This window comes from Barbus barbus (assembly GCF_936440315.1).
Source record: "Barbus barbus genome assembly, chromosome: 18".
Taxonomy (NCBI): domain Eukaryota; kingdom Metazoa; phylum Chordata; class Actinopteri; order Cypriniformes; family Cyprinidae; genus Barbus; species Barbus barbus.
The window spans coordinates 7,900,987-7,924,733 of record NC_136746.1 but is presented as its reverse complement, the minus strand read 5'-3'; the positions used below and the strand labels follow the sequence as shown (position 1 = coordinate 7,924,733).

At 36.2% G+C, this 23,747-nt stretch overlaps 1 protein-coding gene across 3 annotated transcripts in view; it reads right to left on the bottom strand.

Moving 5' to 3' along the window:
* LOC306884681 (echinoderm microtubule-associated protein-like 4) overlaps positions 1-23,747 on the bottom strand; it is an 89,675-nt gene that overhangs the window by 23,609 nt on the left and 42,319 nt on the right. For 2 of the 3 annotated variants that reach the window (XM_079440781.1, XM_079440779.1), the window contains exons 2-10: positions 22,699-22,881; positions 10,876-11,008; positions 10,216-10,413; positions 6,531-6,668; positions 4,770-4,795; positions 4,119-4,151; positions 2,118-2,241; positions 1,651-1,800; positions 869-938 (exon numbers count right to left, since the gene is read on the bottom strand). In XM_079440781.1, coding sequence (XP_079296907.1) covers positions 869-938; positions 1,651-1,800; positions 2,118-2,241; positions 4,119-4,151; positions 4,770-4,795; positions 6,531-6,668; positions 10,216-10,413; positions 10,876-11,008; positions 22,699-22,881 — 1,055 coding nt within the window. The remainder of the gene's footprint in view (positions 1-868; positions 939-1,650; positions 1,801-2,117; positions 2,242-4,118; positions 4,152-4,769; positions 4,796-6,530; positions 6,669-10,215; positions 10,414-10,875; positions 11,009-22,698; positions 22,882-23,747) is intronic. The other variant, XM_079440780.1, reaches the window with a different exon arrangement.

Sequence of the window (23,747 nt, the reverse complement as noted above, 5' to 3'; positions counted from 1 at the left end):
AGAAATTAGTAGCACAAGAGGGAATACAACTTCTGTAAAGTGTTTTTACAGTGTTTTAAGTTCTTTAGGGATCCTCTGAACACCTGCAGGTAGATGTGTTTGATTACGTACTGCTTGTCTTGAAAGTTTGTTTGCTGAAGCGGAATAGAAACTAGCCAGTTATTCCAGACCTATTCTCCTATTTTGCATAAATAAAGTTAAAAGATGGAGCATAATATTTGAAAATGAAGTAGTTTAACCGGTCCTTGGTCCTTAGAAAATCTGTTATACTGACAGGACAAAACAAAGTGAGAGAAACAGCTATTATGGAAGAATTAACCACTTCATACTTTAATCCACGGCAGTTATAAGATTAACAATGCAGAAATACAGATAAAGAACAACAATCAAGTTTTATAAATCATTTGCCATTGTTAGAAGGTGAATATGAAAAAAGATCGAATGCTTACATACTCAGAGAGACACAACTACATGATTGTTTAACAATTTGGGGTCAATATGATTTTTTTTATGTTTTTAAAAGACGTCTCTCATGCTCACCAAGATGGCAATTTGATCAAAAATACAGTAAAACGTGAAATATTATTACAATTTAAAATCTGTTTTCTATTTTAATATAGGATTTTTTTTTCAGGATACTCTGATAATTATAAGGTCCAAAAGAGCATATATTTGTAATATAATTATTTTTTGTAACAATGCAAAAGTCACCTTTGCTCAATTTAATGCATCCTTGCTAAATAAAAGTAATAATTTATTTTAAAAAAAGTAAAATCTAAATATTTGAACCCAAACTTTTGAACGGTAGTGTACATTAAGGCAAACACAAGTTTGTGCTTTATCATGGTAGCTGCGCTGATAAACTCACCCTGCCATCCTTATCCACGCCTGCTATCTGTCCTGTGGCGATACGGATCTTATCTGGGTGAACAGCGAGACTAGAAGAGAAAAAGACATTCAGAGAGAGCAGAACATTCACCGATCAACACTGCTCATATCCTCCTGAGGTGAATATGGCTTTCTTTGTGATCATTAATTAATATGCCATCAGGCAAATAAGCAGCAAATAAGGATTTCCACTGACCTGTCCATATTATGAAACCTAGAGACCAGTATGAATTCCATTATATATTTTAGACAATATTTGGTAATACTTTAGATTAGGAAACACTATTAAATAGTTGCTTATTAATAATAATAATAATAATGTCTTATTCATGACTATATTCTAGATCCCTTAACCTTACTCAATACCTAAATCTAAAGTGTTATCCATTATTCACAGGCACACAGGTCACAGGAACAGGCATGCCCAGCACCATCACTGCTAACAATGCTCACTGTTCAGGTTTTTTTTTTTTTCTTTTGTAAATCACATCAGCTCATTTGTTTAAATCAGGGCCCACAGAAGGCATTTTCCTGTCATTTCCATCCTGTGATTACACAGCCTCAGGAAGACAAAAAATAAACATGAATTCACAAAGACAGCCATTCGCATAGAAAAACTGCAACATATTTCAATGTTTTTTTGTTTTTTTTACGTGAGAGTTGGTTATTTATTCACAGTCAGTGACAAAGTCCCATATGACGAATGATAAGACCAATAGATAACTGCATGGCCCTAATAACACAATATGTTTTCAGTCTCACCATTTGACACAGTCAGTGTGTCCTAAATAGTGCCGCTGTGTCCTCTCCTCATAGTTGAAGAGCACAACCACTGAGGCGATGAAATATACGATCTCCCCGGTAGGTAGCAAGTATACATTTGCACGGCAGTCACGTCCCCTGTAGCCATATCTGCCCGTCTGAGTCAAGGAGGATACAGGGAAAACAACAATATACCAAATTATACTATTTAATGCTTTACTCGTCCATCACAATGTTTTAATGTCTGAGAATTTAATTCTAAGCAAATACTGGTTAACACAAATTGAATTAAAATTAAATTCAACTAAATTAAATGAAACAAATAATTTTCTTGCCATAAAAGTTCATTTTTATGTAATGTCATGCTATGATTTGACTTTTAGGTCTTTACTTTGCCTGCTGTATGTAAAGCATTTTAATTCACCATTGTAAAATAAAATACATGCAAAGCATGCTAGAAAGGATACACCCACTCCAGTTTGAGTCTCTCTGGGGGAAGTTCGGTGCGGACATCGTCGTAATTCTCCACGTCCGATGGGATGAACATCGTGATGGGTCGTCCTCGCATGAACATTTTAATATATTCTCCCTCTGTGGAGAAATTATATATATTCTGAGAAAATACTAGAAGTAACTAATTATTAAGATTCAACAATTAAAAGCAATTAGTAACTACTGCGAATGAAACGTACTGTATATCTCAAACAAAACCCATGTTTGTTTGTGTGAAGTCTCTCTTGAATTTAAGAAGCAAGTTATCTGAAATTTGGTAGTGAACATGGTCTTTCAGAACAGACTGCGTGGGTTGGTTCATTTTAGCAACATTTAACAAACGCATAACATATATTTAGCTTCTAGCATTGCTCCTTATGACTTAAAGCTTTTAAAATACTATACATTTCTAAATGAAGCTCTTGGATGGAGTTAGTGAGGCTCATGCTTTGAACTCATTCATAAACCCAAGCAAAACAAAAGTGAAGCTTTGAGCAGCGTGCAGAAGGGCCAGAGCAATGACAATGCCCAAATGTATCTGTGATTTAATAAAGAAAAGAATAAAGCAGAAACATCAAGTTGGTGAAAAAAATGGACAGAGTGAGGCAGAAAAAAAAAGGAATTTCTCTGGTCTCTAAAAACATTTTGCACAGTAGCAGATCTTATAATAGCATCGCATAATTCTATAATGTATTTAACACTGAACAAGACATCTGACCACAGATAACCTTTAAAAACAGCTTAGTTGGCCGACACTCTCCAGAACATTCTTCACTGACACTGATATCCCTAAAGGGATAGTTCAGCCAAAACGGAAAATTCTGTTATCATTTACTCATGCTCATGTTGTTCCAAACCTGAAAGAATTTTAGAAATGTCTGTGTGTGCATGTTTTATTATTATTTTTTTTTTATAATAATACAATATTAATGTCTCACAGCAGAAAGAAAATCATCAGATTTAGGATGAAATGAGAGTGAGTAAATGATGTCTGAATTGTAATTTTTGGCTGAACTATCACAGTACATGCTTACTGAATTAGTTACGGTATAAAGGTGAATCTTACAGAAACATGTCTAGGCCGCATTTCACCCCAAAATAAAAAAATTATACTTATTTTATTTTAATATTACATTTTATAAATAATATACATTTTTAACAATTATTGTGTTTTTGTCACACACACACACACACACAAAATAATAAATTGTTTTATTAATTAATTAATTAATTTATTTATTTATAATACATTATTTATCCATTTTTTGTGATACATTTTTTCATAAATGTATATTATTTAATTAATTAATTAATGAAATAAAATAAATCTTTTGCATTTTGTCATCCTTTCAACAGATATTAAGTACTTTTTTATATATATAAATCAGTACAACAAATACTTTTATTTTACAATAAATAAAATGTTCTTCCCCACATACTTCACACCACAATCATGCGAATGAGACTATTTAGCATTAAGGTAAAAGAGCTTAGCTTTTGAAAGAAAATGCACTGTTTCTCTTTCTCTTTTTTTGATTTTGCAGTGAAATATGAGCTAGACAAGTGAGATTCAGCCGTAAAGCTGTTCTGTATCTTTATTTTCGGACAAACACATTCCTCTGCTAATGAGTTACTGGTGATGGATCAACAGTAAGTCATCTATTTGGACCAACTGAATAGTGAGAAGAAATGAAGAAGCGGGCAAGTTTATCGTCTTGCCTGTAAGCTGGGAGGAAATCCACTTACTATCGATTCCTCCAGAAATGTTATTTAACATTTTGAGGAACAAGAGTAGCAGAGAGAGAGAAGAAGAGTGGAAGAAGTGACTGACCATTGATCTTTCAGATCGATCAACATGTTAAGAGAATTAAAGTGGGATTAGTGCCAGAAACGCTTATAACCAGCCGGAAGCGGGTAAGGGAGGGGTAAAAAAACTTTTTCTGCGGTTTTCGGCCCTGTAGAGAGGAAGGCCTTACCTTGACTGTTTTTTTCACGGGTTGACATTTTAGCTGGGTATGGGAAAGAAATAATAATCTCTCAAAAACAAACACAGAATGACAGACAAGGAACAGTTTTATTGATGCATGGTAAAAGAGGCCATTAAGATGGGCGTGATCATTAGAAAAGTCTGGAAGAACAAACAAGGAACCACAAGACACAGGAATGCAGGCTGTGTGCGTCTTTGCCAAGATTAAAATGACTTTAGAGATGCTCACACCTGTACTGTTCCCACCCCCGGGTTAAAGCCAGATTGGGGATAAGGTCATTCCAGCACACTTAGCCTGTAACCACTGGCATGAGTCCCGAGCTAACAGTATTTTTCGGTGTCACCGCTAATCTTGCCCTGGGACAAAGCCAAGTACTAAGAGGTGGCATCATGCTACTGCAGCTTTCATTTACACTTATGAAATGCAAGTTGGCTACAGGGCACAGCTTAAATGTTTTTTACAGATGTTACTGTGCAAATGACATGTAAATGAGAATTTGTATTGCTCTAAAGTGCACAGAAGGTCTGCACGAGGCAGCAGTTTCGCTTGAACCATTGTGATACAGGAAATGAGAGGAACACATGAGGAAAAATGAAGTTGAAACATAATAGATCACGTTAAGGCAAAATTAGACTTTACCTTGGCTGATGACTGGATCTCTGTGTCTAAAGAGGAAATGGGAAGAAAATCAAAATATTGTTAACACTAGACAAAAAAGTGAGTTCCAAAAATGGCATGTTTGTTCAGCTACAGGAATGTCTTAAAGGAACATTTCCAAATTGAAAATTCATTTTATTGTCATCATTTGCTCACTCTCATGATGTTTCCAAATCATATGACTTTCTTTTTTCCACAGAACACACCAAAAAAAGAATCTCTGACATGCTTTTTTCCCATACAATGACAGTTAATAATAAAACATAGCAATACCTTTGTTGCAGTGTTTATTAAGCTTTGTTAACGCTAGTTAATTAAGTACAATTATTCATTTTTATCATTCATTTATTCATTAAATCACTGTTAGTTCATGCTAGTCCACGAAATAATGTAGAACTTTAGATTTGAATAATTTATTAGTAAATGCGGCAATTAATGATCTAGAAGTATATTGCATTGTTAGTTTATGTTAACTAATATAGTTAACTAATATTAACAATTGGAACTATTGTAAAGTGTTAACCAAAATCACATAAAAGCATCACAAATGCACCATAATGTAAGTTTTATGTTATGGCGAGAGGAATATTATAAGTTAATGACCGCACAAATTTCAGACATTATTATCGGAAGACTTGGAATATAGCGCACAAGTGGTATAGCCCAATTTATGGTACTTTTATGTTATTTTTTGGAATGTGTTCATCCTCTTTTATTTTCAGTAACTTCTCATTTGTATGGAAGCCCGTTTCCGCCACTGAATAAAAAATAAAAAAGGTAAATGCGACTATTTATCTCACAATTTGGACTTTTATTCCTCAGAATTGCGTGATATAGACTCAATTGAGAATTAAAAAGTCAGAACTGTGAGATATAAACTCACAATTCTAAGAACATATTAGTCCCCCCCCCTCAAAATTGGACTTTAATTCGCAATTGCTCATTCATATCACGTAATTCTGACTTTACAACTCCTCAGAATTGCGAGAAAAAAGTCAGAAATTTAAGATATAAACTCGCAATTGCGAGAAAAAAGTCAGAATTGCGAGTTTTTATCTTGCAATTGTGACTTTATAAATCGTAATTCTGACTTTATAACTCGCAATTGTGAGTTTATGTCACGCAATTCTGTGAAAAAAGTCCGAATTGTGAGATAAAAAGTCGCAATAACCTTGGAAACGGAAACGTGGCGGAAACGGGCTTCCAAACATTGTTGTGTTTTCATGAAAAAAAAAAAAAGTCATACAGGTTTACAACAATATTAGGATGCAGGAAGACTTTTTCTTCAGCATATTTAAGCAAGAGGCAAGGATCATAGACAACTTAGATTGCATGCCATAACACAAGGCTAGCCCAGGATGGAATCTGGACTTTTTTGCACATTCTGTGCTGAAATTGAATGGATTTCATGGAATGAATTCAAATTAAGGTAAAATGTGCAGAACAGCAAATATTACACTACATATTGATATCTAAAGCATAATAATTTTACCAAAATAAATGAAACATGGAATGTATCAAGTTTTGGTGTAACTTCATAAACCATGAGTTTCTTGGAATTTTTACTTATGCAACACTTTTTCAAGTCAAGAAAAATGACTTTAAAAGCCTGAAGCACCGTTTCAAAAACACTTCCGTCAATCTGATTTTTTTTGTACTTTAGTTGGATGACTTATATGAGGACTCGAGTTCATGGCATGAGTCTTTGTAGGGCAAAGGGGAAAGGAGGAACCTAAGACTTACTTCTCTGCATTCTTCACCACTTTGGACAGCAGTTTGGAGGTGGAGGCTGCTTTCACCAGCTTATTCCTGCTCTCCTCTCCGCTGTCCCACGTGCTACTCTGAGAACGCTCCAGTCCTCCACGCTTCGCACTGCTACCCCTGCGGCCGACGCAAATTACACAAGAAAAAAACATGTGAGAATTTCATTCGAAAAGGAAGCGATGGCAGAAAAGCTGAAAAACGAGTCGAGGGGAGAAGTTAAAAATTTAGAGGAGAGGTATTGTGAGCTTAGAGGAGAACAGTCCGTTAAATCTAAATAGGTCTACATTGACCCACCAAAATGAATCACAGGTTTGTTCAGACAATATTATTTAGGATGGGCTGCAAAGTCTAGATGCTAACTCAGTCCAGGTCCTCCAAACTCAAATAACCTCTCCTTCTCTTTGGTTAATTTCAAACTGGAAGCCAGAAAACAAGCAATGCCCCTTGAAAGTCAAAGATGCATCCAGTAAAAGATCATGCATATGCCAAAGCACAATCCACTCGATGGTTAGTACACACAAGGGAGCTAAAAAACTTGAAACCCAGTCCTGTGGTAAATTGCATAAGATTATTCGGGAAAAAGACGCCACACAGCAAAGCTAAAAGAAGGTAGAGAAGGAAACACATCAGAGGTTTAGAAAGGGAAAACAGAGGAGCGTTATCCTCACGCGAAGCTGTGTACAAGAAAAAAACGTTAACGGTCCAAAAACAAACCAGTTTTCTGGACCACCCCTTACACCGACCCAATTTCCATTTCATTCGCTATGGGAGCTAAAAGGAGGCTCTTTTTGACAGAGAAGTGGGAAGTGCAACAAATATGTTGGGAATATCCGACCTTTATGCAAAAAATGTATTAATGATTGCTCATTTTGGGGCTTGAACCAACAACCTTTTGGTTAGCAACCCTAAACTTAGCGGAGTCTATAGACCTTAGAGAAGAATATAGAGGATAAGGCAGGGGAGCATGGGAAGAAATTTTGGTAGAAGTGATCCAGAAACTCAAAGATGTACACACACACAATAAAGCCCAAACTATACTTCGGTTTTTACATGTACGCTAGCATACGTGTACATTGCACAATATAAACTTCATCAGCTAGAACTTTCTGTCCGTGTGTATTCGTACTTCATAAACAAGTATGAAGACATTTTTATCGGTCATAACTTCTGTAGAGAAATGACACTGGACACGGATGAAACTTTCTAGAGCACAAGTTTTTAGCGTCTGTGTTCTCACACACTATCAAAAGGTGTATACTTTGAAAGGCTGTGGGTTTGGCTGTATGCATACGCAAAGTGTTCAGGGTAAAACCGAAGTATACTTTGGGTTTAAGGCCATTAAATAGGTCAGAGCTGTAGCAAAGTACCTCCAACCTCATCAAACATGGGAGTAAGAGAGGAGGGAAGTGAAGGGAACGGATAGTACTCCGGGGCAGAGCAGACACACTTCCACATGTGAAAAACTGGCTTGAGTTCTACATACTGTCCATCCCTAAAATATGCTAAATAAAAGTTGTTTGAGCACTTTACATGACTGTATTGTTTTATTATATCTAGCCAAAATATTACCATGCATTACCATGGTACTAGCTTAACAAGACTTATTTGGTCTACTACTGTAGCTTCACCAACTGGGTTTCGTCCCAAGTAAAACACATCAAATTAGCACTACCTAGCAAAAACCATGCTGGTCAGGCATTAGCATGCATGCTAGTTTTCGTCTTAAAAACAAAAACACTACATCAAATTTGGTCCACCTGCATTTACTGCACTTTCAATTTCTAAGAGTTCTTCTTTTCAAAACAATAAAACACATTGCGCTAACCACAACAACGGCATATTTAGCATTTCTGATGCTAATTACCTATAAGAAAGCTCAAGTATTTGCTAGTGTGAGTGGATACTTCATCGATTGCAGCTTCTCTAAGTAATGTGAATGTGGCCAAAGCCTGGCTAATAATCTTCTTGTTGCATCGTCTAACAAGCATGGATCGGGCCGTAAAATGACATTACAGAGACAGCTAATTGGTTTTCCACTTCTCTTTAGCTAATTGGATGGGACAGCTTGCAGAGTCGATATGAATAACTCACCAGGCAGGCTCTTGGGTTATTAAGTACAGACTAGAAGGTTTGGTAATGGTGTTGAAGCATGGCTGGGCTAATGTGTTAGCCTGATTACTCTGCGGATTATTAAGCAATAACCAAGGGTTTGAGCACTGAGAAGACATCACACACATCTGCTTTCCATTACTTTCCTCTTCTGGGTGGACCGCTCAGAGCGATCCAGAGCATAACACATTCTGATCTAGACTGTCACCCTGATCCTAGCAGGACATTTAGCATAGAATGAGGGGCAAGTACTGATAAATGATGAGAAAGCAATAATTAGTTTAGATAGAATTAAATAATAATTAGTTTAGATAGTCATTGCACACTGAGTCTGAAATTTTCGCATGCATTTTGACACAACGTGAGGTCGTATTTATTTTTTAACGTGCAAAAATTTCGGAGTGTGCAGTGACCTTTAGTGACTTACATGTGGCTCCTTCATTTGAACAGCAATGCATACTATGTTCTGGAAGTAAAAACCCCCATCCTTTCCACAATAAAATCCATTTCATCTACTCTTTTAAAATATGAATATTTGCAAACGATGGAAGTGAATTGTTCTCCCTATATTATAAAGTTACTTATATATTTGTATATATTTGAATATTTAAAATGTGTGTGTTCCTGGTATTTATCACGTTATGGGGACCAAATGTCCCCACAAGGATAGTAATACCAGTAAATTTGTGAGTGTGCGCATATACATATATATATATATATATATATATATATATATATATATATATATATATATATATATATATAAAATACAACAGTTGTGTTGGGAACAATGAAAATTCAGCTTTGCCATCAAAGAAATAAATGACATTTTATTAATTAATATATTATCAGATAAAACATTTATTTTTAAATTGTAATATTATTTCACAATATTACTTTTTACTTTTTAAAACAACATTTTAAATATTTAAATAAATACATTTATATTTATAATTATTTATTTATATATTCGGTGAGCATAAGATACTTTATTTACTAAGAGACTATATTTACTTACCACAAACTTTTTAATGACGGTTTTTAGAATTAAAACATATATTTCTCGATTTCATATTGTTTTTATACTCACAATTCTTATTAATGAGAAGTGAATCATTTTATTAATTATTTTGTACTGTAACTTTGTTTTTGATATTATTATAACATTTGTAATGATTTATTAATTAAATAAATATATTAATTTATGGGAGTATTTGATTCATATTAAGAACTGTATTCACATGTATTTTCCCTCTTTATATCAAATATGTTTTAATATTGTGATTAATCTTGGAGTTAGTTTGTTTGGTCCAAGACGTTTAGTTAATAATTTTTCAAAATCCCTATGGAGAAAATGAATGGGAAAAATATTTCCGGAACCAAGGCAGATAAAAAGCGGCCAGTCACTGTATTGCTCTATTGATCTTGATATTGATTGAGGAAGCATGTCGGCCCTGCCCCTTGGCTTTACGTCAATAGGTTGCGAAACCGCAGCAAGCAGATTGCCAAACGCTGCTCGAACACTGCCAGAAATTGCATGGCTGTTGGGAGGAACCTTTTGGCCAGGGTTGACCCCTTGTTCTCCGAAAGCTGTCTTTGGGGCTGTGGGGGATGAGGGGAGGGGGGGTTGCTGGAAGGGGACGGTGTCTGAGGGGTGCTGGGCGCTGAGGGGGTTTTATCGTTAGCCTGTGGAGGCTCCTCTTTCTCCTTGATCCCCTCCATCAGAGGCTTGTCTTTTTTCCGCTCGCCACCACTGCAAAAACAACATGCAGGTCAACCGAGAAAGATCTGATACACATGAAAAGATGAGGAGAGCAGGGCATTTCAACACTGTCATTCAGATGAATATATTTCTTCAGGCTGAAAGAACATCACATATTAAACAGAGAACATCTGAATGCACCAACATTTGAACACGTCAGCGTAAGTCGATATCGAGACGTCAATATTTTTGACAGCATTTTTCCAGATGACTGTACATTTTGAAAGCATGCCTGTAAAAAAATAATTAAGAGTATCCTAGCACAGTGTTTCCCAAACCAGTCATGGAGGTTTGCCACTACAACTCATTGTGATTATCTCCCTAATCTAACACACCTGCTTCAAATCATCAGCTCATTAGTGGAGAGCTGAAGTGGGTCAGAGAAGGGAGACATCCTAAATGTGTAGAGGAGGCTTTGAGATCATTTGCATATTTCAGTTGTGTGTGCATTACCTCTTGGCAGCGGAGGAGAGTGTCTCTTTCTTGGCTACAGACACTGTGGAACCATCTCTGTGAGATTTGCGGCCGCTGGAACTGCCATTGGCAATACAGGACATTGAATAGGCCTCTCGCAGCGGGGTCTGACCTGCAGGAGACACATTGCGCATCGGTTTTATTCCCTATTATACCTTAAACAATGACTCAAATTTCAGCACCACAACAAATTTACTGCACAGACCTTCTAATAGGTTTCACACACCCTTTGACTTTTACATTTCCAAGAATTTTCCAATTGGATAAGCTTTTTTATAAGGGGGGGCCTAATGCTGTTTCATGCATTCTGGCATATCTACCCTGCTAAAGAGTTCACTCTAAAAAAAAATGCTGGGTAAAATACAACCCAGTATTTTTTATAGTGTTGGATTCTCATGCTAAACATGGTCAAAGTTTCAAAAAATGAGTTGGGCGAGTTTTTCTAAATACACTCCTTCACAAACAACGAACAACTTATAAATACTGTAAAACATGTCGTTCTTTGTTAGTTCATGTTAGCTAATGCATTATCTCATGTTAAATGTATGGAAGCTTGTTTATGCCACAGGATAAAAATAAAATAAAAAGGTAATTGCAACTTTTTAACTGTGAATTTTTCTCAGAATTGTGAGATTAAGAAATTGCAAATACATTTTTAATTTCATGCCAGAAACAAACAAATACACAGAACTCAGTGACTCAGAATTCAGAGCAAAGAAGTCAGAACTGCGAGATATAAAGTCACAAAATAAAAGACTCCTATGTTAGAATGCAGTTCATTGACTTCAGCTCGGCATTCAACACAATAATCCCACAACAGCTCATAAATAAACTAAACCTGCTGGGCCTTAACAATTCCCTTTGTAATTGGATCCTGGACTTTCTAACCGGAAGACCTCAGTCAATCCGTGTCTGCCACAACACCTCGAGCACTACCACACTGAGCGCAGGTGCCCCACAAGGCTGTGTGCTCAGCCCGCTGCTCTTCACACTGCTGACCCACGACTGCACTGCCAAGTTCAGCTCCAACCACATCATCAAGTTTGCTGATGACACAACAGTGGTAGGTCTCATCATCAACAACGATGAAACGCACTACAGAGAGGAAGTGGCACAGCTGGCTGAATGGTGTGGCACTAACAATCTGTCCCTCAATGTGGAGAAGACAAAGGAGGTTGTGATGGACTTCAGGAGAAACTCTGTTGACCACCCCCCACTGACCATCGATAGCTCGACTGTGGAGAGAGTCAGCGGCACTAAATTCCTGGGGGTGCACATCACAGAGGATCTCACCTGGATCACCAACACCATATCACTCTCCAAAAAGGCACAACAGCGCCTACACTTTCTCCGCCGGCTGAAAAGAGCAAGTCTCCCTCCACCCATTCTCACCACATTCTACAGGGGCGCCATTGAGAGTGTGCTGACCAGCTGCATCACTGTCTGGTACGGGAACTGCAGTGCTGCTGACCGCAAGACCCTCCAGCGGACAGTGAACACAGCTGCAAAGATCATCGGTGCCCCTCTCCCCTCCATCCTGGACATTTTCCTTACACGATGTTCCAGCAAAACCAACAGCATCCTGAAGGACTCCACCCATCCCTCCCACAGTCTCTTCCAGCTCCTACCATCAGGAAGACGGTACCGGAGCATCAGAGCCTGCTCGGCCAGACTGCTCAGCAGCTTTTTCCCCAAGGCTGTGAGAGCCCTGAACTCAAACCACCCCGCCCCCCCTCTGAAACCCCATGCAAACCCCTACCTCCTGAAACATGGACCACCCAACACCCCCCAACCCCCACCCCAAACCTTACCACACCAAAGAAAAAACTGTTTGGAACTTTTTTTGTGCAATTCGAAGTGTGCTGCTACACAGGTGAGTGGGCCTGTACAAGCCACCTGTAGTAACACACTCTCCTCTATGTGCACTGGACACTTTACACACACTGCTGCGTTTACACAATCCCACAAAAGACTCAGAAATACATGTATGTTTACATGCTCATGCACTACAAATCATCCTGCACTGTTCCCCAACCAGCTGCTTGACTCAAAATGTTTCTCTTTGCACATGTACAGTATTTATGTGAAGCATTCGTATAGTTTGTATTTTTTATCTTTTTTTTTTAGTTTGTATAGGGTAAATATTTATATATAGTATACTTAGTTAAAATCTGTCAGTAGGTTAGTTGTGTATAGGTTTATAGTGTATAGGTTTATAGTGTTTTTTACTTCATTGTTGTATGTCTGTATTTATGTAGCACCGTGGTCCTGCGAGGCACGACATTTCGTTCCACTGTAAGTCCCCACATGTAGCAGAATGACAATAAAGCTCAACTTGAACTTTATTGTCATGCTTGCATATAAATGGGACCTTTTTGTAAAATGTGACCTAATTCATGCACTTACATTATGAATATTTTAATGCTGAACATAACTATACAAGATTCTAAATAAATTATATGTATATATTTCTACAGAATGTATATAATTTAAATGTTAAATATAAGATTTAAATTCAATAGAGAAATTTCCAGACTCTTCTGTGACTTCAGATTCTATTGATTTCTATGACTTCTGAATGTTTCGAAGTCATAAAATTGAACATGATCAACAGTCAGGAAATAGAGAAAGACAATATAGACTATAAAGAGTCTGTCTTAAATAAAGCAGCAATCCAGACATGCTAACTGGATTAGTCATCTGATTTAATAGTCCATCTTAATTACAGTAGGGTTGGGCGATGTCTACCAAATTGGCATCGGACGATGTCTACAGTGAAAAATCGTGATGGACGATGACATCGGGGGGTGGGGTTAGGGATGTGCCCTAAGCGTGAATCCATATGCAGAAACGCACAGAAAACAAATAACACGTTCTACGGAGCCACTAAAGGGACATGGTTAGCCGCTTGCTAGCAGCCTGTTACATTACAGTACATTCAAGTTCACTTACCACATAAACAGAGTAAGGAGAGATGACTGGTAGGACAATGGCGAATGATTTGCAGATACTGAGCCCCACTGACAAACATCTAATCTTGTAAAATGTAGGGTACTGCTGCTCCGTAGTATAGAGTCCATGTGATCGTGAATCTCGAAAGTGAAAGTAAAATAAGAGCGTGTATTCGAAAGCGGTTTCAGTGCCCTGCATACAGTAACGGTTCCCTGATGCCCGCAATTTATACACAATATAATAATTGTGTATAAATTGTGAAAAGTATTGAATTTGTTTTTTTATCCTCCCATCTCGTAGGCTATTTATTCCCCTTAGGGGTTCCGTTACCGTAGTATACTTTTCTGAACATGGAATTGGGATGCGGCGGATTGTGGGGGTGGGGTGGGAGGGGCTATTCATCACGCTCAACAACGTGATGTCTGTCAGCCATCGGCGATGGACGATGGCATCGTCTTTCGGCCCAACCCTAAATTACAGTACCACTGAAATAAAAACACTTTTTTTTAAATCCAGTACAATGACGTTCATTCTGTATATTGTAATGAGTACAGTATGAGCCACCATAGCAACATAATAAAGCCTTTTCTACACTGATTAATTATAAGAATTAATTTCACGTTTATTTGTATAGCGCTTTTCACGATTCAAATCTTTGCAAAGCAGCTTTACAGAAAATTAAAGTTTCTACATTAGATTTAGTAGTGGCTTATCAGTGGTGACTATGTCAAGTTGATGTCCAAATGGCAGAAATGTACAGTAAAAATCATGCAGTTAGTTAATGTCATGTAATCAAACAGACAGTGAACACTATTAACAACAATGATTACATGTTGCGATCAAACTTGTAGCAAAATTTGGTAGTTTGTATGTTGTTTCAGGGTTGGTATCATGGCCAAGATCTGGCGATACGGCCAAAAAATTATCACAATATTTTTTTTTCATATCAGTCGATATTGAGATATGTATGTATGTATATATATATATATATATATATATATTATTACTTTTTTTTTTTTTTTTTTTTTTTTTGTAATGTAGCAGCCTTGGTGAGCAAAAGAGACTTATTTTAACAACGAAAACATAAAATATCTTACCAATCCCAAACTTTTGAATGGTGTGTATATAAAATGTATGTAATATTTATATATAGTGAAGATGAGACCAAAATGAAAATCTGTGATTTATTTTCCCTTTTAATTAAATGAGAAAGAATAAACAACAGAAGCAGTCTCAGATATCTGGATCGTAGCGGAAACACACTGACTCGTGTTAAACTAGTATTTTGTATTTTACAGAACAGACTGAGGTGTCCAGTTGGTGTTCTCACGCTAAATGTCAGTGCCATGATTGCAATGGTTTGCATCAGCCATGCTATTTAAAACTCTCTCTGAATGGCCTGCATGTGGAAATGTCTGATTTAGGTTCTTCACTGCTCACCGGTCACTTCACTTTTGTGAGAGAGACTGACGCCTGTGCAGGCCTTTGCGTGGTGGATTCGATTAATTGTTTTTCTCCGGGGCACGCGTACACGTGTGTATATTATCTTAGCAGGCGGCGATGCGATGTCAGTACCACATGGCTCGGTTTCACGCTCCATTAGCCCACAACAAAAACACACAGTGTGTGGCTGACCTCATCAGACTGCTGAGAGATGTGTGCTTCAGCAAACCTTTCTCTATAGTGTTCCAGATAAAACACTGCAAAAAACAAAACAACTACAGGTCACATTCATCTAGAATTTCCTTTGCACATGTTTCTTTTCAAATTTAATTTGAATGTTTAGAAATATTTAGTGTGCATTAATGATCTAAGACATTAATGTTCTAGTTCTAGGTTTATTTTTTAAATTAAACCAGTTCCTGCTCCACACAGAATCTGCAAGTTTTTGTATATTTTCTATGCTGGGAAAATCTCTATCGTCTTTATTGCTAGGGCTACAATGAACAATTACTTTGACGATCAGCTGATTCGACAGTTATTAAAACTACCAGTATGTTTGCAAATGGACTGTACTGTTTTGCCCATTGAAATAAATAAATAAATAAATAAACAACTGATTGTCATTTCAGCTTTTGTATTCAACATGTGCAAACTAACAGCAAAGACAAGATATTTTAAAAAATACAGTATTGATTTTTGTTTTGTTATAATTATTAATAATATTATTATAATAATTATTGTTGTTGTTGTTATTGTTTCATTAATTATTATTCAGTTATACAGTATTCGTTTTTAATAAGAACAATGATAGTAGCCGTACAAATAATATACGGCTAATATACAAATACAGTATTGATTTTTAAGTTATTAGTATTATTAATAATATTATTATTGTTGTTGCATTAATTATTATTCCGTAATACTGTATTAGTTTTTAATAAGAACACAGTACAAATAATATACTACTAAAATACAAATACAGTATTATTATTATTTGTTGTTGTTATTATTATAATACCTACTACCAGGATTATTAGTACACACACACACACACACACACACACACACACACAGGGAAGAGTGCACTTTCAGGCTCTTGGGAACAGAGCTCTGATGCACTAAAAATATTTTTAATTTAAAATGATATTCTGACAAAGTCATATTACATTTTGGCCCCATTACTGCTAGCTGAAAATTATCCAAACTATGTAACAGGCTAAACAAATATGCATGGGGTAGGAGAAGTGTCAAACTTTTCAAAATACAGACGTTGTGGACGTTTGGCAGTCATTAAGATATTCTGTGGTTTTACATGTTTAGCAGTGAAAGTCAAACAAACTACACAAGCTTTTATTTTCAACATCATACTGTCATAATTAAGGAAACTTAATCGTTCAGATTTGCGTCTCACAAATAGGTGACTTTACTGGAAGGTCCCACTGCTGTCACAACAGATCATGCTTTTGCATCAAAGCAATAATTAATGCACTTGTTTAGAGTGTTGGCTTTTATGGACAGAGACTGAGCATTCAAGCATAAGATGATCTTCTTCCTGTGTACGATGCTGTATGTGTGTGTGTGTGTGTGTGTGTGTGTGTCTCTAGTCAGCACAGCCGCACAGGAAGTCCTCTTGTGACCTCACTTCAACAGGAAACCAAGGAATAATCTGCCTTCCATCAGAAGCCTGTCACTAGCTGTTCGTCACCAAAACCACTGGTATTCACCATTGCGTTCATGCTCAAGATACAGGACAATTTGCTGGATTTATATATATATATATAGTCACTCTTAATCATATTCAGTGTACGTCATGATAGAAGAACAGCAATACAACACCTCAATAACAGCCCGCCTTACTGATCCAGACAACTTGTGAAAATCAGTTCTAATTTAATGTCATGATATGCCAAATGAGGGATCAGATTAATCACAAAAACAATAAATCAATCATAGCATTCATCTGTAACTGGGAAAAGCAGTTTGAGAGGAACCAGCGCTTCTCTTTTCCTTAGTGAATTGAGCCCTTTCACAGATATTGTCCAGAGATCAGCTGATTAAGGATAAACTGAGGATTGGGAGAGGACTTGAGTGGAAAGACTGAGAGTTTGGGGAAAGATACTAGTGTGTGTGGGGGATTATGGGAAATGAGGGGGAATAGATAGGGGGATTGAATGTTATAGGAGCAGTGAGTCAGCCTTGAAACTCAAATCATCATGGTGAGAATGAAAGAGAAATAAAAGTGAGAAAAATGGGTCATAATGGGCCCAGTGAGTAAATATGGGCAGTGGAAAGAAAATGTGGTTCATTCAGGGACTGAAAATGTGAAAAATGAGAACTAGCAAAAATCATAAAACACGAAAATTAATGAACAGAAAAAGCATGACGTATGTGCAAATACTCAAAAAATGCATATTTTGACCCACAGAAATACACATTTGAAAATAAATTATTTATTTACTGATATTAATAACAGCAAGAATAATGGTAATAAACTACTATAGACACTATTGCTCAAATTTTTTATGTTCTTGAAATAAATTTCTTAAAGACTGCATTTATTTGATCAAATATGAAAATTGAGAAAGCAATATTGTAAAATATTATTACAATTAAAATAGCATTCATTTTAATATATTCTGAATAAATGATGGCATAAATACACACTTTTTGCAGTGTGTTCACAATAAAGATTCAATCGGATACTGATACATTTCATGTAAAAAAAATAAAATCAGTCAGGATTCAGGAAGGATGATCTGACCTTCATCTTAAGACACTCTTTTTAGTAAGGATGTGTCTGCATGCTTATAATAAATAATATCACTATTTTGAGGTTTGTTTGGGCTATTAGCTTCCAATTTTGAGGACTATTACTGTAAAATGTGGAAAACAGTCATAATAAAGAATGAGCAGTGCAGCTGTCCAAGCTGTGTTCTGTGTTGAGTCAGAGGTTGGCCTTCTTTCTGATGGTTTTCTCTGGCAATTGCCGTTCAGGGCTTGAATTTCTATTTTGTTTAGAGGCTTGGTTTTGTTATGCCCGTTTTCATTGCTCACTGCCTGAGAATTGTTGTTTCTTGCTTTCTTTTCCTTTTCATTTGGTACAATTATTTCTAGGCCCAGCCCTGTATGTTTTTAAAGGCATAAATTCAAGTCATCGTGTCCTGTGTCTGTCACGTGACCGGCTCCTTTACACACAGCAGATAACATATCTGAACACGCACATTAAGCTGCATCACACTAGACTTAAAATACATAGTAATATGTATGATACAAATTCAAATATTTATTAAAATGTATAAAAAACTATCAATGCTGTCTATTCCAAAAATGTATTTTTAGTAATCAAAAACACAGAAATAACAGTGAATTCCAGGCCTGGAAGAGTCTGCGAAAAATCTTCTAAAGTCATGGAAATTTCTAATGATGAATATTAATCTTTTTAGGTTTGTTCTGCTGTAAAATATTTCATTGTGATCAAACTGCTCTTTATTATTGCTTGTGTTGAGTAAAACATTCATTAGTCTGTCCTTTGGTCTAATTGGAGACATTTGTACACTAATACGTATAATTACTCAAGTCTATTTTCTCCAAAGCCTATCATCTGACATACAAACGGAAATCCAACCCAGCAATCTTTGTAAAATGTTAAGAATTACTTGTGAATGGGAGTGAATGGAACATGAGGTCTAGTGTGACGCACCTTTGGTCACGTCGTGGATTTTTTTTTTTATAAGGAATATTGTATAAATGTAAACTTCTGAGTACAACTGTCTGTGTTCGCAGCTTTAATTTTAAAGAGAAAATTAAGATGTGTGCTAAATCAGATACTGATGAAAATAAAGTTCAAAGAATACTTCAGTTTTAGTGCAAACACTAAGCATTTGCTTACAACCGAACGCACAGCCTTTCAATGTAGACTTTAATAGTGTACTATATACAGGCTCTCAACACTTAAAATTCCACATCTGTGTCCAGTATTTGATTAATTTCTCTCTAGAAGTAACTAAGAAAAAGGTCTTCAAACTCATTTAAACTAGAGTTGCATTTATCTCTGTTGCATCTTACAATAGATTGTTGTTATTCTGTCTCCTCGGTTTCTTTTTTAATTGTGATACAATGCCAGTGGCTAAATTAATTAGTGGAAAAGATTCATGTTCCATGTGCGAGTTCAGCGTACAGAATATGCACGGCTAGAAAAATCAAGCTGCACATATATAGTACACGCATACTATGCTAATGAGGAAATGTACGCCAGACATACTGTGCGCTGTCCCTAGTGTACACTTAAAAAAATGGCATGCTACTGTATAGCATACTACTCTTATCTATGCCGTACATATCTATACTGTACCATGTAAAAGAAAACTGTAATTTTAAGAGTAAAAACATAATGCTAGAGTAAAAACCTGTTAATTGGTTAACAGCAAGGTCCCTTACTATTTCATCTTAACCTTACGTTTCATGTCACTGTAAAACCGAACAGTGAAATCAATTAAATGAAATTGAGTTAGTTCAACTCAAATAATAATGAAAGTTCACTGGACTTAAGTTCTGTAAACTCAAAATGTTGTTATAGTAATCTAAACTTAAAAAGATTGAGTTTTCTAGTTCCCAGCATGCTTTGCAGCAAACAACAAGGAAAATAAATGTTGAAATTAAGTTATGTTGTGTGTTTTTGCGCAAGATTAACATGGGGAGACAGAAGTTAGTACTTAAATGTGTTATGTTATGATTTACATAGGTTTTTGTTATGTTGGTTTTGTAGTGTTACCATTGTGATGAAAAAGCAGAGCCTTTGGCTAGGTTTAGGATGGACAGCAAAAGGTTAAGACTACATATACTGCATGTGGTTTGACTATTTACATGCAAGTGTATAGTGAGAGTCTTTTTGTTAACTACATCAGTACGTGCTGGTGTGCTTTTGCTAACCAGCGCTTAAAGGGGACCTATTCTCTGCCCTATTAGCATAAACACAGCCCTGAGTGAGAAGATGCGGTCCGCCATTACTGGAGATATATACAATGTCAGCGCCAAAGAGGCTTTACAAGTGTTGTGTTTTGGGATGCACTAATGAACATAGAATTCGCCATAATCTCCCCCCATCTGAGCCGAGGACACTGTGGTTAAATTTCATTTTCGAAGGAAATATCCTGGAAAAAATCCGTAACGTTCACAATACGTTTTGGGATTAATACCAACGCTTCGTGCACGAGCGTCAGCTCCAGACAAAGTATGTATCACGTGTTTGTTTTCTGAAAGAGCTTCTTGGCACTCTGTTAGGCTAATTGCTAAAGCGATCATTGTCTCGTGTGTTTGCACTGATGCTGTCTTCAAGTGCTATCAGAATTATCGTGAATAGGAATGTGGTGGTTAAAAGTTGCATATGAAAGCAATGCGAGTCGATCGCTTTAAGTTGTCTAGCTCATAATCAGAAGTGAGACTTATAAAATTTGTGATAGCATGAGACCAGTTATGTTGTTATTTTTAATCGCGCTGTGCTCCCAGTCTGTGTAATTCATAAACGCAAATTTATTATGCACAGTATAATCAAATGACTGACTTTGAAACAGAGTAGTTTTCTGTAAAGATAACAGGTTTGTATTAGTGAAATGTTTATTTGCAAAGGCTAGCACTGCTAATGCGGGAGCTGGAGCTCTTGAAGCTCCGCCCTCTTCTCCAGGGCGGAGCTTCAAAAACTGTAACAGCTCATTTGAATTTAAAGCAACATACTCAATATCAGAGCGTTTTGGCTCATACCCTAAAAGTGGCAATTTTTACAAGCTATAAAAATTTATCTGTGGAGTATATTGAGCTAAAACTTCACATACACACTTTGGGGATATCAGAGACTTATTTTACATCTTGTAAACAGGGGCATAATAGGTCCCCTTTAAATATTAATGAAAAGAGAAAGATTGGGATGAATGTGACGATTATGGAAGCAAGTTGTATATATAATTAGCATTGTGATAAGTGGGGTGGGATCATGGAAACGAGGCTTGGCTCCCATGGCTCTCAGCCCTACCCCACTTGTCATAAAAATTAAGCTCTACTAACTTAAAAAAATTGAGTTTGTTTACTCAAATGGTTTGAGGCAATACGTTTTCTCAAATGTTTTGAGCATTCTTAAGTTATCAGGTTTTACGGTGTAATTTTATAGTAAAATAGAGTTAAATATACAATTTTTGGATGTAAAAAAGCATAACTTACAATGAAAAACCATAAACTTGCGTTCCCAGATTTTTTATTTTTTTTGTATTTTGTTCAAATAATTGTGTTTCTTAATAGTTTATGTTATCAGTAACGCACAATAGGATTTTTATGTTGCATCTTATAATGATAAATTATTTTTATACACATATATCTATATATCGATATCTATCTATACACAGCTTTCTATATTATCATTATTATTTGTACATTACAAAATATAAAAGTTGTTTTGTAAAGATGTTTATTTTTGTTAAAGTTTTTTTTTCTGTTAAAACAACATGTACACAGTATGAAAAGTTTCATTATTCCAAAAAATATGACCTGTTATATTTGCCATTACATGCAATATACAGCAGGGAATACTGCATAAGATATCGCATCCCACAATACAATGCAAATTGACTTGACATGTATGTATAGAAAGTATTCTGTATTTTAAACACACCTTTTCTAATATAAAAGGGGATATTTAACACAATTTGATGCAAAAATATTGTTCTTATTTACAATATGATAACTGGGAATCATAGTGATGAGGTCATGGGACAGCTATGTGCAATACTACTTTCTTAAACATTAATGGAACAAGAAACATTTACTGTTTCTCTCAATATTTCTAAAGCCTGTGGTTAATAGTAGATTAATAGGTAGTCCGCCCAAAACGTCATTGGCTGAGTAAGCTATCAACATGCTGGGCCGCTCAAACAAACAGAGCAATATTTTGTCAGCGCCACACTGTTTACAGTCTTTAAGTCATCCTTAGTCTTTACATATTAAACCAGGAAAGGATAAATATTTTAACTTCAAAAAACTTTAAGCTGCATAAAGTTTAAATATACACAAGTTGTATACGTGTGTGTGTGTGTGAGAGCGAGAGAAACAGTGCGCGAGGCAGCCAGTGTGTTTTATACGGTGTGTTAAACGGAGAACAAAGTGAAGTCAGTTTTAATGGTCAAACATTAAAATGCCTTCCCTCAAGCAGCCCCCAAGATCACACATTCACACACACAAACGTTCACACCCACACACACACACACAGCTGCTATTCAAATGGAAACGTTCAGCGCCGTGGGTCAAGGCTGGATTGAAATTGTTAACAGATCCTGGTCTGGCTGCGCTTCTACACTTCCTCCATGTAAACAGTGCGAGGATCACTGGAGGCAAAGATGCACACACACGGCAGTGCTAGGTTACCTTTGCCGCTTTGATGTTTTTTGGCAGTGGCAGCGGAGTCCTCCGACTGAGCCAGACGTCTGAGCACGTCTGCCAGCGCGGCCTTCATCACCGTCAGCTCATCCTCCTGCTGCTGCACCCGCAGCTCCAGAGAGGACAGGCGGTCCTGCACGTCTGATGTGCTCGCTGCAGAAATACTGTCATCTGCCAGAGAAACGGAGATAAAGATGACTTTCTCATAATATAGTACAGATGCACAATATAGAAGTCTAGAAGTCTCCAGATAGATTTTCCCTTCTTTTGGAAACAACATCATTGTTAATATTATAAATTATTAACATTAAAATTATTAAAATTATTAAAAACACAACATATTGTGTGTGTGTGTGTGTGTGTGTAGCTCCTGTAGCAAAACATTGAAATCACAATGCAATTTAACATGCACTACAGTTCAAAAGTTTGGGGTCAGTAAGATTTATTTTATTTTTATTATTATATGCCAAATAAGGCATTTTTGTTACTGTATATCTATTAATATCTATAAATGCTCTTCTTTTGAACTGCATATCACAGTTTCCACAAAAATATTTACAGCACAACTGTTTTCAACATTGATAATAAAAATAAATGTTACTTGAGCAGCAAATCAGCATATCAGAATGATTTCTGTAGGAGCACGTGACACTGAAGACTGGAGTAATGATGCTGAAAATTTAGCTTTGATATAACAAGGATAAATTGCATTTTACTTATATTTTACAATACTTTCACATTACTGATTTTACTGTATTTTTGATCAAATAAATGCAGCCTTCGTGAGCCTAAGAGACTTCAAAAACATTTGCAAAATCTTATTTATTCCAAACTTTTTTACCGCAAGTATATTTTATATATAAATCCTTCTTATCTAGATTATGTCAGCAAATAAAAGCGTAAACTAGTCCACAGAACTCTCATACTGTAGCGTTAATTCAAAACCATTCTCTTTTCTAGATGAATAGATCCATAGAGCATTAGTGGACACACTGTTCATATAGAGCACCACTGTAGCTGTTCTTCAAAGCACATTT